Raw genomic sequence first — 15,604 nt, forward strand, 5'->3', positions numbered from 1 at the left:
CGTGCAGCCATCAAGGGCACGCGACTAAACCTTCGGGTCTGAAATCCTAGGGCGATGATGTTTCGTTGAATGGTTCGCACCTTGACACTTGTTGATGAGTCAGGATTGAAAGCTGAAGCAATTTGAAGACTTCTGTCACGTTGGACCATTCTCTTCAGTCGGCGTTGGTTCCGTTGATGTTTTTCCGGCTGCAGCGATGTCGGAGATTTGATGTTTTCCCGGATTCCTCGTAACATGGTCGTACAGGAAAATCCGCACTTCATCGCTACCTCGGAGAGGCTGCGTCCCATCAGAGATTTAACGTTTTCCCGGATTCCTCGTGAGATGTTCACACGGGAAAATCCCCACTTTATCGCTACCTCGGAGATGCTGTGTCCCATCGCTCGTGCGCTGACTATAACACCACGTTCAAAGTCACTTAAATCTCGATAACGTGCCATTGTAACAGCAGTAACCGATCTGACAACTGCGTCAGACACTTTCTGTCTTATGTAGGCGTTGCCGACCGCAGCGCCGTATTCTGCTTATTTACGTATCTCTGTATTTGAATACGCATGCCCTATACTAGTTTCTATGGCGTTTAAGAGTACGACGAAACAAGAAAATTCTAGGTATCTTCAAACGGATCCACATCGCCCTAAGGGGTTAAAGGTAATTTATGAAATTTGCTATTTGGGTGGCAAAATATGTGATTATTTCGGAAGTGAAGAGGATATAATACGTAAACTGGAAACAGCAAGAAGAGCGTGATTCGGCTTGGAGTCTGGAAGGAAGCCTCGCAATCACTTTCCTATAGTTGCGCGTCGACGTAGGCAGAAACGGCGTCGCGCCTGCATGGAGGCGGCAGCAGAGCCGGCGTGCGTCAGCGGCGCCGCCGGTGACCACGCAGACCGCAGCGGCGCCACTAATGGTCCACCGCGTGACGTCACGGGTCGCTGACCTGTCGATGGGCGTCGCCATGCATATTCATGCGCGCAGGGCGTAGGCCAGCGGACGAGAAGTGCCGAAGAAGTGGCGCGCAGATTACCGCCGGGACGGGCTTCCGCGTCTACACTAATGGCCGACGCCGGCCTTAAATAGTGCGTGGCCGGGGGTACTTAGAGCGCGGGGGCCGCTAGCCGGCAGAGTGGCCGTCCTTTTACGTCGGCGGCAGCAGCGGCGGCGGCGGCGGCGGCGGCCGGCACCGTCGCCCAGTTCTTTGCGCAGTGCCCCGTCGCCGGCGGCCGCTTGCGGGTTAAGCCCAGGCCGTAAACATCGTCCGCGTAGTAGCGCCATCTAAATGTAAGGCGTTGTCCGCCGACTAAATGCACGTTACATATACGGAGCGAGGCAGCTGACTTTTTCACCTAAAGTAACTTCTTACTCGTAAAGATGTACGTAGTGTCTTTCCAACTAGGCAAATAGTGCCCCGCGGCTCATAAAACAGAGATCAACGTCTGTTTTACTACTTGATTGGAGATCGACGAGATACAGGTATTAACTCCGTTTCTTTAAATAGAACTGTGGCACGTTCTGCAGGCCGAAGTAAGAGACCAGCTAAGGCAAATTCAGTAGTAAAGCTCATCTGTGGGTTATAAAGTTCCCGACTTCTGCCCTGAAAAATTAAATAAAGGAGTCATTAATCCGATAACTGTTTTGAACACCACACTGCTTTGTTGTGCCGTGTTCAACGTAAGGATGAACCCAGTGTAAAAGTTATAGGCGCTAGCTACAGTCTCGAACCGCGCGACCGCTACGGTAGCAGGTTCGAATCCTGCCTCGGGCATGGATGTCTGTGTCCTTAGGTTAGTTAGGTTTAATTAGTTCTTAGTTCCAGGCGACTGATGACCTCAGAAGTTAAGTCGCATAGTGCTCAGAGCCATTTGAACCATTTCGAACCATAAAAGTTATACCGCGTATTCTTCCGCGTTTGCTGAATAGAATTGAGGAGACGAGGAAATTATGGCACAACTTGACTAGAAGAAGCGATCGTTTCGTAGGACACGTTCTGAGGCATCAAGGGATCATCAGTTTAGTACTGGAGGGAAGTGTGTGGGGTAAATATCGCAGAGGGAGACCAAGAGATGAATACACTAAGCAGATTCAGAAGGATGGAGATGAAGAAGCTTGCACAGGATTGAGGCGTATGGAGAGCTGCATCAAACCAGTCTCAAGACCACAACAACAAAAACCATGGCCTAAGATATGGAAGGCAAAGGGCTTGGAATACACGAGGTTTGTTTCACATTATCGAAGGTGAATATGTGCACGTAGCTCTTAAGGGATGCATTTTAGATGCTGTGTTCACAGGACTTTTTTGCTTGGAATGATGGTTCCTGTCATATCGCTTAGTACTCCTGAGAGAACCCATGTATCTTTTCCCAAACTATGAGCAGGATCTAAATATACGGGGGTGTCGCATCCTTCATTAAAAATTTAGATCGTTTAATACACAATTAATTGTCTAAGGCCGTTATCTTTCGCGGGATGACAAGAAATTGTAAAATAAAAATACATCGAATATAAGTATTTTTGTGCATTTTCTGAGTACTCATAAATGAGGCGCCAGCTGTAGGTTGACGCCTTTCCCCACGAAAACTAATACTGAAGGAAGATGGGGATTAACGTCCCGTTGTCGACGCGGTCCAGAAGCCGGAACTCAAACTCGAAAACGGGTGGGCTGAGAAAGAAAATAGCACGTGCCCTATCTGAGGCAATCAACACCACGATCGCCTGGCGTGACCGAGGGAAATTACAGAAAACATGAATCTGGAGGACCGATTCGGCAGCTTGTGGTCCTCCTGTCGATTCCGGGCTCTACTTTAGATTCCCGTCCGTGTACATTTCCGAGCACATCGTTATCATCAGGGTTGCAGCTGGTTTTCGAGTGCCCCAGGGCGTCAGGTCGTCATAGAAGATCTTCGATTTGGATGTACAACAGAAACAAGAAAAATTCACAGGCACAATTTTCTGACTTGTTGACATAGCAACGCAACGGAGGCTCTTCGGCATCCTACAGCAGACGTGATGATATAGATGTGCTTAGAAATGTGGGCTGAGGAAGTACAATCATAGCTCGAACTGAAAGATTTAGGTGTTCCTTTTTCCCACATGCCATTCAAGAATGGAATGGTAGAGTAGTATGAACCCTCTGCCAGGCACAAGTGTGAATTACAGAGTAACCATGTAGATGTAGATGTTGAAAAAGGGCTGTGGGCAGAGAACGCAGATAAGTTGCTACGTAATGTCGCGCAAGAGGCTAGCGACCATTATTTCCACTAGCGCCGATGGCGTCCAACTGCATACTGGATTCTATTCTGAGCCACTGACAATTTCAGTAACGGGTAATGAAAGTCATTTTTTCCTTTAGTGTTGTAGATATGGACATCACTGCTCTTCTCAAATTGCGATGGATTATTTATGACGGTTAGTGAATATATATGCATTGTGACGACGCAGTTGAAATGCCTAGCTCCTCGAAGAGTGGATGGATGCCACATATTATTCTTACTTCTCACTTTTTTGCAAGCAATACTTTTTTTCTAAGTAATGAGAACGCTAAAATGCGCAGTTCTTTGATAATTATCCAGCAGTCGAGTTGCCATTAATCTGTTTTGCGCCAGCCGCGGTGGTCTCGCGGGTTTAGGCGCGCAGTCCGGAGCCGTGCGACTGCTACGGTCGCAGGTTCGAATCCTGCCTCGGGCATGGATGTGTGTGATGTCCTTAGGTTAGTTAGGTTTAAGTAGTTCTAAGTTCTAGGGGATTAATGACCACAGCAGTTGAGACCCATAGTGCTCAGAGCCATTTTTGAATCTGTTTTGCGTCATGACTCATAGACACACGACCCTTTGTCTATGATATACACATTTCATTTCCTGGAATACGCTAATGCATTTATCCAAATAATTTTGTTTGATCAATGATCCATAGTTGCTATGGAATTTTAAAAAGACTCCTTAACTACCTGCAGTTGTCGACGTTTTGCCTTGTGCTGACTGAGGAGGTATTCCAACTAAAGGAGCTAGAAGCGAATAAAAATGATTTCACAATACGGAGAAGTGTGTGTTCTGCCGTAAGTCGAGATCATGAACCTGCGAAACTCTGCGTTTTTATATAATCAATGTTACTACACTCCTGGAAATTGAATTAAGAACACCGTGAATTCATTGTCCCAGGAAGGGGAAACTTTATTGACACATTCCTGGGGTCAGATACATCACATGATCACACTGACAGAACCACAGGCACATAGACACAGGCAACAGAGCATGCACAATGTCGGCACTAGTACAGTGTATATCCACCTTTCGCAGCAATGCAGGCTGCTATTCTCCCATGGAGACGATCGTAGAGATGCTGGATGTAGTCCTGTGGAACGGCTTGCCATGCCATTTCCACCTGGCGCCTCAGTTGGACCAGCGTTCGTGCTGGACGTGCAGACCGCGTGAGACGACGCTTCATCCAGTCCCAAACATGCTCAATGGGGGACAGATCCGGAGATCTTGCTGGCCAGGGTAGTTGACTTACACCTTCTAGAGCACGTTGGGTGGCACGGGATACATGCGGACGTGCATTGTCCTGTTGGAACAGCAAGTTCCCTTGCCGGTCTAGGAATGGTAGAACGATGGGTTCGATGACGGTTTGGATGCACCGTGCACTATTCAGTGTCCCCTCGACGATCACCAGAGATGTACGGCCAGTGTAGGAGATCGCTCCCCACACCATGATGCCGGGTGTTGGCCCTGTGTGCCTCGGTCGTATGCAGTCCTGATTGTGGCGCTCACCTGCACGGCGCCAAACACGCATACGACCATCATTGGCACCAAGGCAGAACCGACTCTCATCGCTGAAGACGACACGTCTCCATTCGTCCCTCCATTCACGCCTGTCGCGACACCACTCGAGGCGGTCTGCACGATGTTGGGGCGTGAGCGGAAGACGGCCTAACGGTGTGCGGGACCGTAGCCCAGCTTCATGGAGACGGTTGCGAATGGTCCTCGCCGATACCCCAGGAGCAACAGTGTCCCTAATTTGCTGGGAAGTGGCGGTGGGGTCCCCTACGGCACTGCGTAGGATCCTACGGTCTTGGCGTGCATCCGTGCGTCGCTGCGGTCCGGTCCCAGGTCGACGGGCACGTGCACCTTCCGCCGACCACTGGCGACAACATCGATGTACTGTGGAGACCTCACGCCCCACGTGTTGAGCAATTTGGCGGTACGTCCACCCGGCCTCCTGCATGCCCACTATACGCCCTCGCTCAAAGTCCGTCAACTGCACATACGGTTCACGTCCACGCTGTCGCGGCATGCTACCAGTGTTAAAGACTGCGATGGAGCTCCGTATGCCACGGCAAACTGGCTGACACTGACGGCGGCGGTGCACGAATGCTGCGCAGCTAGCGCCATTCGACGGCGAACACCGCGGTTCCTGGTGTGTCCGCTGTGCCGTGCGTGTGATCATTGCTTGTACAGCCCTCTCGCAGTGTCCGGAGCAAGTATGGTGGGTCTGACACACCGGTGTCAATGTGTTCTTTTTTCCATTTCCAGCACACCGGTGTCAATGTGTTCTTTTTTTCCATTTCCAGGAGTGTATATAGCACTTTCAAGACTTACTCCCTGAAGACATCATACCACGTAACAGAAAAACAGACAATTATAATATTTTCGATATTTTAAACATTGTTAATAGCTTACCATACGTGTTGTTGATTTTGTATGTTTGCAAACTCGGAAGCTGTAAATCACTTTACATGATCAACATGTTTACTGTGTTTACCACTTAGAAGTAAATGTTACCACATGTATGACAAAGATCTGGTTACGAAGTTGATTTTATTGTTACACCTTTGGTACAGTGATCACTGTGGATTGCTTCAGTGTGGATAAACCAAAAAATTACATCATGCTGTGGTGTAACGGGTTCCCCTTTGACGCATCGAATGATGATAAAGCTTATAGTATATGAATCTACCGTGTGCTGCCCCTCTCCAACACACCTTCGTCTGATACTCACTTGTTTTGACTATATGTAGTTAATGCCAAAATAGGTTTACAGGATCGCCTAATTTGAGGTAGAATATAATGAAGGAAAATTCTGTTCTATATTCCCTACCAGTAACTCTTGTAAAGTCAGTTGTTGGCTGCGATAACTAATGAAGATATTTAATCAGACACTAAACCAGAATCAGTGGTATCTTGCTTATGCGTTAGTAGGTATGAAATAGGTATCGTTCCTCCGCTTACAGATTATCAGTTCATCCTGATATTGAAATCACCCCAAACACAGTTTAGGAAATATATCGGCAAAGTATTATAAACCAAATATATTATTTGTCATAGTTTAAAATCTTTTTCAAATATGTGTAACCATCTGACTAAAATATCTGCAATATGTACAAGTAAAATAAAATTTGTCGTAGACACATCAGCCAGTAAGCATAATTCAGTTATTACTAAATTTTATCACAAACACTGAGTTTATTGTAACGGAATACAATTGTATGCCACGTATAACAGATCTTAGCTCATATAGTAAAAACTGACGTAGATTCTAGCGTCGTCAAGAAGAGACAGCATGCAATACTAAATACTCGTATATTCGTTACATTCATTATTATTTAATTCATTTTATTGTGCGTTCATACGCGCCGTAGGAGATTAGGGTGTAGCTTTGTATTTTTTTGTTGAGGTGGAGTGCCTTCAAGTATGTTTGAATATTACTGTTTGAGATAGTCATCAGTGAGAGACGAATCTAGCCACGTCATAAACTCCTGCTACACTCGACAGATATCCGCGACGTACTTGCAAGAACAGAAAAAAACGAAACACTTTCTAGTTTTGCTTAAACACAAATATTACTGTTATTATAATAAGAAAACCGTTAAATTAATTATATGCAGTTCACAACTGTCTAGGACTTGTAGAGGGGAGTGAGTAGATAATATTTTGAATTCGAATCCATGTCCCCATCCATTTGAAAACAAGTTGATAACATGACAACATTTACAATTAACTGGGATCTAGTAAGTCACTTTTTTGACAATTCCTCTCATTTATAGCGAAAGGAACTGCTCTTGTGCTCATTGACGTGTTCTCTTGAACGTGATGCAGTGTGGCCTCTTCCTATTCGGATGGGCGGCGCAATCTTGGAGCACCAGAGTGATGCATGCTGAGGGTGAAGGGTACCGCTTTCTTGAAGCCGTTGAGCAGCTGTAAGGAAAAGGATATGCGATGGAGTCGGATGTTGTGCACAATGATCTTGACAAAAGTGGTGAGCATGTCTTCCATTACAGTGAGATTCGCAATTCAGAAAGTACATGTCGGTGCATACTGCAGACATGTACTAAACCATGTTGCTCTGACACTCACAGCGTGAATGAGGGTCCAGCTAAATCAGAGAGCTAGGACAGACGTCAAATGACAGCAGCTGATCCGACATAACCACCAACCACAACGACTACCTTTTTGCATACCTACCTAACAAACATGTTCCCAAATGGCCGTAGTACGGAACCTATGTTTCCGGCCGTGTATTCCTATTGTGTACTACTGCCTTTATAAGTAGTAGAAGTTTGTAACGGGAATGTCCGGACACCCATTACAGTAACATAAGTACATGTGCTTGCGGCAAAGTCGTAGCTGACACTGTGCAACATCTGTATCACTAGAACGCCCACCTGTTCCTCTGGTCAAGTGTGTATACTGTTACATCCCGATGTGTTTCAATCATTTCATTCAAACACAAACTCCATATTTGCGTTTCAGTCACAATTATATTTAAGGACTTCCTTTTCTTTCCTTGTTTGCAAGTTTCCATTCATATTGCATTTCATATCCACGTCATTTTAAATGCAATATATTCAGATTTTCGACGGTCGCCTTAGGAGTTTTCAGTCGCTTCTTGACTTCTTCATTTAGGAACTTCGCTCGCTCTGAAACTTTGTCTCACAAGTTCGATTTACTCCGTTCCAAGTATTCTATTTTGTTTTCTCACTTCTCAGCATTCCGTACCGTATAAATCAGTGGTTGCCAATCGATGGGTAATTGCCCCTTGAGGGGTAAAATGAAAATTTCTGAGGGGCAAAAAGAAGAGTGTTCCGATGCGTTTCAGTCTCGAGACAAAATTATTTTAAAATATCAGTACTACTATTACTATATCATAAGACTCCAAAACTGATTACATAAGGTATCAAGTAGTAGCGTTTCCCCTATATGCTGGCATTAATGTGTGACACAGTGTGGTGGAGCTTAGAACATCTGAAACAAATTCATGGACAACGTCTTCCTCATATAGTTCACCTGCTGCACATGTATAAGGTGTGCAAAATAAAATTGGCCTCGGAAATATTTCATGCACCCGAAGAAAGGCGACCCATCTTATACCATCCACATGTGGGTTGGATAGGCAACCCAACTTACATCGTCCACATGTGGGTTGGATCAGGTAAGTTTGATTGCCTATCTCGATGTGCACAAAATATTTCTGGGGCCAGTTTTATTTTGCCCACCACGTGTTTTGCACTTTTTTCCATGTATATATGAAAGTAAAATGGATTCATATACATCACATATGCTTTAATATCTCATGGAGAGTGCTAATTCAGACTTCGATGTATATCCTGTCATGGACCAGAAATTGCTTCATCAGTCACTTCACAGCAATTAAAGAAATGAATTGAGTGCACAACGCAACAGTGGTTACTACTTTGCTGTTGGGCCTACGCATTATTATTATTCTAGAATTCATATCAGCACACTCCGCTGCAGAGTGAAAATCTCATTCTGGCTGTGGCTAAGCTATGTCTCTGCAATATCCTTTCTTTCAGGAGTGCTAGTTCTGCAAGTTTCGCAGAAGAGCTTCTGTAAAGTTTGGAAGGTAGGAGACGGATACTGGCAGAAGTAAAGCTGTGAGTACCGGACGTGAGTCGTGCTTCGGTAGCTCGGTTCGTAGAGCACTTGCCCGCGAAAGGCAAAGGTCCCGAGTTTGAGTCTCGATCGGGCACACAGTTTTAATCTGCCAGGAAGTTTCATATCAGCGCACACTCCGCTGCAGAGTGAAAATCTCATTCTGGACAGAATGTATGTTTCATGTTTCTGTTTGTATGGGTAGTTGGATGGAGTGGTTTGTATACGTACTGTGTTTCTTACTGCATTGGTTTTTTGTACATATTACCGCAGAAGCGAGTGTTATTATTAGTGGCTGAGGGAAGATAGAAAACATTGGCAGTCTGAAATCATTTGGTTTGTGTGAGCTGAGAGGTTATTTACAAAAAATAAGTGTAGTGCACACATTTCAACTTAGTTGATTTTAATTTGGGGTGCAGAGTATGGAAATAAGTGTCTACCCTCACTGAGGATAGTTAGCTTTCTTTTCTGAGAGGGGCTTGAAGGTCGTTCTTGCGGTGCACTGAGAATTGTTCATCACTGAAAGAAGCATTGCCAATCGAATGCGTGTTTTAATGAAACACCTACAAAAAATATCATTTACCTTTCGTCATTTTAAAAACAAAGTATTCGAAGAAATTTTTCATTTCAGAGCTTAGATGGGCACTAATGTTGCTCGTGAGGGGACGGGGGTGGGAATGGGGGTCGGAGGATATACTAGCTGGTGTCTGATTGCGCTCAGGGGTAATGGGCTCAAAAAGGTTGGCAACCACAGATATAAACAAATCCTTTGTTTTGCTGATTCATGTAACCTTGTTCTGACATTTCTTAATTTTGTCTGACTGAAGGATGGTATTCATCTGACTGACTGCTTTTGCTATCCTCTACTTATGTCCTCTTTACTGGAACCCTGATCTAGGTTCATAAGTCCGAGGCGGTTGTACCTTTAGCATGGTTTCTGCTCCTGATGACGATGCCAGAGAGAGCTATTGAAAGGTCGAGTGCTTTTTAGAAGTGATGCCGGTGGTGAAGATTTTACTCAATCATGTCACTGTGAAATACAACTAGGACATTTGCCTTAATAGTTTTGCCATCTATGGTCATGCCATATTGTTATATTTTTATAGAAACAGATTCCGTTTTAGAAAAGTTCCTATAATTTAGGAATGTATCACTCTTTAAAACAAACAATGCCCCACACAAATGTTAAGCTTTTTTTTCTGAATGGTGCTTCATTTCTGATTCATGTGAATCTGCTGGTCAGAACCGCCTGTTAGGCGATATTGTTTGTTCTGCGAGTTGTACTTCTACAATCTTTGGATAATTTAATTTTCAAACATCGGCCGTTCACAAATGCAGAAGTCTATAGACAAACAACCTTGATGGGTAGTACAAAATGAGCAGCTCCCTATTTTAAAATAATTTCTATCCCTTGTTAGCCATTCTATCTAATATAGTTCCCTTGTCAGTAAAGTAGTACAATTCAGGCCTTAAGCTATTTTCAAGTATTACACTCTTTTTCAACATGTTTACCTGTAGATGTATTAAGGCGAAAGTTTGTACGGAAAGTAAACCAAAAAATTTACTGGCTGGTGTAGTTACGGAGTCATTTCAAAAAACACATTTAATTGCACATTCCGAGTAGTCACAAGTAAACAGTTATAACTGGGAATCTAGAGAACCACTAGGCGAAATTTTAAGTCGAACAACTTCACATTGTACCACTCTTATATTTTATAGGGCACAAACTTTTTTGCTGGAAGTGTTACGTATAGTCTAGATGGCTACAGAGTCAGTCTGAAAGTGACGGCTACAGAGCTCGCCAGTTTGACGGACTGAAACTGCTTACCGAAACTCGTTTTCTCCGCTTTGCGCTGAGCAATTACGACTGCTCATTGGCGAGCCCTGTGGTTAAGCCGATAACTTTTTAAAACAATTTCCCAGTCGCTGTGGTCTGCCGCCGGAGTGGGGTTTCTGTTGGCACCAGTCATAATCTCGCTTACGTCGATTATATTCAGCCACGACAAGATGATTAATGGTCTGAATTTAAGTTAATAGTTACCCAGCACAGGCGGAGGCTATCAAATTCAATAGAACTTATAAAAAAAGGCGCGCTGTCAAAGCGGACGCCGTATGACTCGTAATAAAGATTTATTTCCACCGGAGCACGGCTCGCATTTAACGCAGGTGTGCTGGGGCGATAAAACAAGGGCGAAAAATATGCCAACAGTCTACCCACGGCCCAGAATGCCTTATACGGTTTCGCTGCCAACAACCAGGTTTTTATTTCGCCTTCTGTTGAGTGTTTCACATAGTTATTTCTCCAAAGAAGGAAGCAGTCGGGAAGAGCCCCTATGCTAATGGCCCCGTTCTCACGCTCTACACGGCTCTAAGAGATTATTGCACGCAGTAGCTGTAGTTGAACACTTTAAAACCTCAACTCCGTCTAAAAGCTTCATTCTTATATCAGAACTCGCAGAGGCGCCTTCTCGTAGCCTTCTACTCTTACATGTGCATCTGTTTAACTATCTTAACTGTTATGAGCAATAGTCGAGAGCCGTTATAAGTTATATGAAGCTCATGATGCATAATCATTCACCTGGGTAACAAATATTTTTTGTACAATCAATTTCAATGTTACAATTTCGCTATTACCAGATGTCAAAGTAAAAATAAAAACAGAAAATAAAAATATGGAAATTGTATACATACGTTTTAGTAAGGAAGTTGCAACACTACATTCGATACGATTTGTGATATTAGTACTAATTCCTAAAATTGTTTCAATACCTCGATAATACCTGAACAAAGGTATCGATACCGACAGCTTCGCAGGTTAGTTTCAGGCTTTTTTCTTTAAGAAATGACTTGTTTCGAATTCAAAGAGAAATAAGGGAAATGTACAGTATTTCCATGGACCAATTGTATTATAAAATCGAATACAGCTGTAAACAATAAAGGAACGATATTTCAAACATGACCACTAATACAGACCTAGAAGTAAATGTTGAGCTACATGCACGTATCATTATGACAAGCAAAACAATTTTCGCAGTGAAAAGTCGTATCAGTTTGCGAAAAGCCTCAGTATTGTGGAATTTTTGCTCTACTACGCAGCAGAAGAAGGCCGTTTATCGTTTTCGATTTCGTGGTCCACTGTATACCCCGAGCAGATGATGGAACCAAGAGGAATACAAAGTTTTGCTTGATAGCGAGGATTTACAAACGCAAGATAATTTTTTTCTTTACCTTGGAGTTACATCACTGTCTTAATTACCTATATTTAAACGTTTAAATAAGTCTCTAATAATACACTGTATCTAACACCCTTTCAAACTCTTCTTACATTTTTACAAGTTGCAGTTTCGTCTTGTTGTCTAATTAAGTGATTCTGAGCTTGTATAACAAGTGGATTTTTTGTATCCTGTACGGATCTGTTTAACAGAAAAAGGGGGAGAAGAAAAAAAATATGGTTAACGATGAATAGTGTACTACAGTGCTGAATGGTTATAAGAGTACTTTTCGTAAATAAGTCAGGAAACTCTTGAATAGAATGACATCTGAATTTTTCTTAATACTATCCCGAATACGGGAACGTAGATTGCCTGGTGACGTTCAGAGCTGAAAAATGCTGCAGGCTCTGTAAAATGAACGATGGCTATTTTTCAAAGTGGTGTACAGTATTGAAATTATATTGGATACTGTATGAAAAATGCTACTGTCATGTAGATCCTCTTTATTCCTGCATTCTGATAAGAATTATAACCAAACATGTTATCGTAGCCCAACTCTGAAGCTTGTAAAATGGTTACTACTCGAAACATGAACAATTTTTGAAAATTAAAGTTCTCTTAAGTGTTTAATACGTTAATCTACACACATGTTAATCATATACATCTGAAGAGCAGAACCACTTTTGCACAGAAATATTTACATGTTCATGTTCATGGCATATGTTAAAGAAGTCATAAATATTCCATACGAAATTCCGTGACAAGAGGTTTTTCCTGCTGCCATTGTATTTGCTGTATGTGGGAGAGGGTTGTTCCTTGGTACATGTCTGAGACTTTTGTCTTTTGTCTCTAGCCACACTCGTAATAGAATATATATATATATATATATATATATATATATATATATATATATATAGGGTGTTAAGGGTGTTACAAAAAGGTACGGCCAAACAGGAAACATTCCTCACATGGCGCAGTGGTTAGACACTGGACTCGCATTCGGGAGGACGACGGTTCAATCCCGCGCCCGGCCATCCAGATTTAGGTTTTCCGTGATTTCCCTAAATCACTCCAGGCAAATGCCGGGATGGTTCCTTTCAAAGGGCATGGCCGACTTCCTTCCCCGTCCTACCCTAATCCGATGAGGCCGATGACCTCGCTGTCTGGTCTCCTTCCTCCCAAAACAAAACAAACATTCCTCACACACAAAGAAAGAAAATATGTTATGTGGACATGTGTCCGGAAACGCTTCCTTCTCTTCAAATCAAATTAATCATGGAATGGAAACACACAGCAACAGAACGTACCAGCGTGACTTCAAACAGTTTGTTACAGGAAATGTTCAAACTGTCCTCCGTTTGTGAGGGTACATGTATCTACCCTCCGTCGCATGGAATCCATGATGCGCTTATGCAGCCCTGGAGAATGGTGTATTGTATCACAGCCGTCCTTAATACGAGCACGAAGAGTACATTTGGTACCGGAGCTGCGTAGACAAGAGCTTTCAAATCCCCCGTAAATGAAAGTCAAGAGGGTTGAGGTCAGGAGAGCGTGGAGGCCATGGAATTGGTTCGCCTCTACCAATCCAATCTGTTGTCGAGAAGCGTATGAACACTTCGACTGAAATGTGCAGGAGCTCCATCGTGCATGAACGACATGTTGTGTCGTACTTGTAAAGGCACTTGTTCTAGCAGAACAGGTAAAGTATCCCGTATGAAATCATGATAACGTGCTCCATTGAGCGTAGGTGGAAGCTCAAACTAAAATGAGCTCTAACATCGAAATTAAGTGTTTCCGGACACATGTCCACATGAAATCTTTTCGTTATTTGAGTGTGAGGAATGTTTCCTGAAAATTTGGCCGTTCCTTTTTGGAACACGCTATATATGTATGTAATTCCATTTGTAAATGATGGCATTCACTTTTAATGAGCTACAATCTTCCTCTGAAAATACAAAAATTACCCCGGTAGATTAAGAATTTTCCAAACGTGAAAACATTTTTCAAGGTACAATATAATCATGTATTTAAGAACAAATGTTCGATAACAATTTAAAAGAGTTGCAATCTACAAAATTTCATCAGTTCTGTATTTAGTTACCTATCTCTTACGTCACTGCTCTATTGCGCACCAATAATCGGCAGGTGAAATATAATTAATCAGAAGTATTTTCAAAAATTGCAAGTTAAATACACTGTGAAATAGGAGCTACTGGGACGTAAAAGAAATGTCCATTTTCAAGATTGATAAAATTTTTCAGATGTTAGTAGAAACTCAGTTGATTTGCAGGTATCACATGTCCCATTATAGAAGAATTCCTGTTCTAAAGCACAAGATATTGCACGACTGGCGAAATATCTATACTGTACATAAATAATTCTAAAAATACATTGCGTTTTACTCAACATAAACTTCTGTACCATAAGAATTAACAATATATTCCAAATAACTTTAATATTTTATACAGCACTTAAATGTGTAGAGCACGAAATATTTATAAATGCCGCGTAAAACACAACCTCACATCTAAAAACAGCAAAAACTGTAGGAAACGGCGGAAGCTGCTTCATGTGATACTAAAATCAGTCACTAGACGAAGAAACTACATGTGTGTCTATGTATACCATCCTCTAGTGGAACAGTTTCCCCTGCTACATAGGTAATACGTGAATCCCGTTAAATTAATAGTGGGAGGTTATCATTTTACACCATTTCATTCGACACCTCCGATACCGAAAGCGTTCGCTACCATGATATTATCGAGTACTCGATATCAGTACCAATTCCATAGCTATCCATAGAAATGTATCGAAACTTATCAGAAACATGGGAACATCTTAACCACCGTTTGTCATTAGCTGTGTTCATTTAGACACACATTGTTTCATGGATCAACTGATACCATTGTAAACGTATTAGGATAAAATTTTGAGAAATACATTGATTTTCTAAAGACACAGGACTAAATATGTGTAATTCAAACAAATCAGGTTACGTATCCAGGTAATGTGAGGTAATCCTCAACGAATCAATATCCTAATGTGTAATATCGTCCAAAATGTAGTGTATAGTAGTGTCGAACGAACAGTTACATCTGATTTCACAGTAAAATATTCCAAAGCTGTAAACAATAGCGAAGACATCACAATAAGTGGTTGTATATATAATGGCTCATAATCGACCTCAAGTTTTACTTCCTTTAGTTCGATTTTCTATTTACTTTTTACATCGTAACGTGACACAGTTCATTCAACTATAGTGATAAGTATCTTCAGGTATATGTGATCATTTACAAGTCCTCAGTGAAATTTTAGAACCTAGTCATCAGCATGAATTTATTCAAAAATAAATAGACCAAGAAAGGAAGTGAATACTCACTCATATTACGTTATCCCCCTCTTTTTCCGCTGATGGCGCCAGCATACACCACGACTGCAAAGAACAATTTCAATATCTATGAGTACTATTGTTTTTCATATGGCCGTGGTAGACTTGACTGGTAGCGTTAT

At 42.4% G+C, this 15,604-nt stretch overlaps 1 protein-coding gene across 1 annotated transcript in view; it reads right to left on the bottom strand.

Annotated features, from left to right (window-relative positions):
* Positions 1–1,097: 1,097 nt before the first annotated feature.
* The window catches only part of LOC126355284 (uncharacterized), a 119,022-nt gene continuing 104,515 nt past the window's right edge, over positions 1,098–15,604 (bottom strand). The window contains exon 3 of the mRNA XM_050005573.1: positions 1,098–1,275. Coding sequence (XP_049861530.1) covers positions 1,098–1,275 — 178 coding nt within the window. The remainder of the gene's footprint in view (positions 1,276–15,604) is intronic.

This window comes from Schistocerca gregaria, chromosome 3 (assembly GCF_023897955.1).
Source record: "Schistocerca gregaria isolate iqSchGreg1 chromosome 3, iqSchGreg1.2, whole genome shotgun sequence".
In the NCBI taxonomy this organism is placed as follows: domain Eukaryota; kingdom Metazoa; phylum Arthropoda; class Insecta; order Orthoptera; family Acrididae; genus Schistocerca; species Schistocerca gregaria.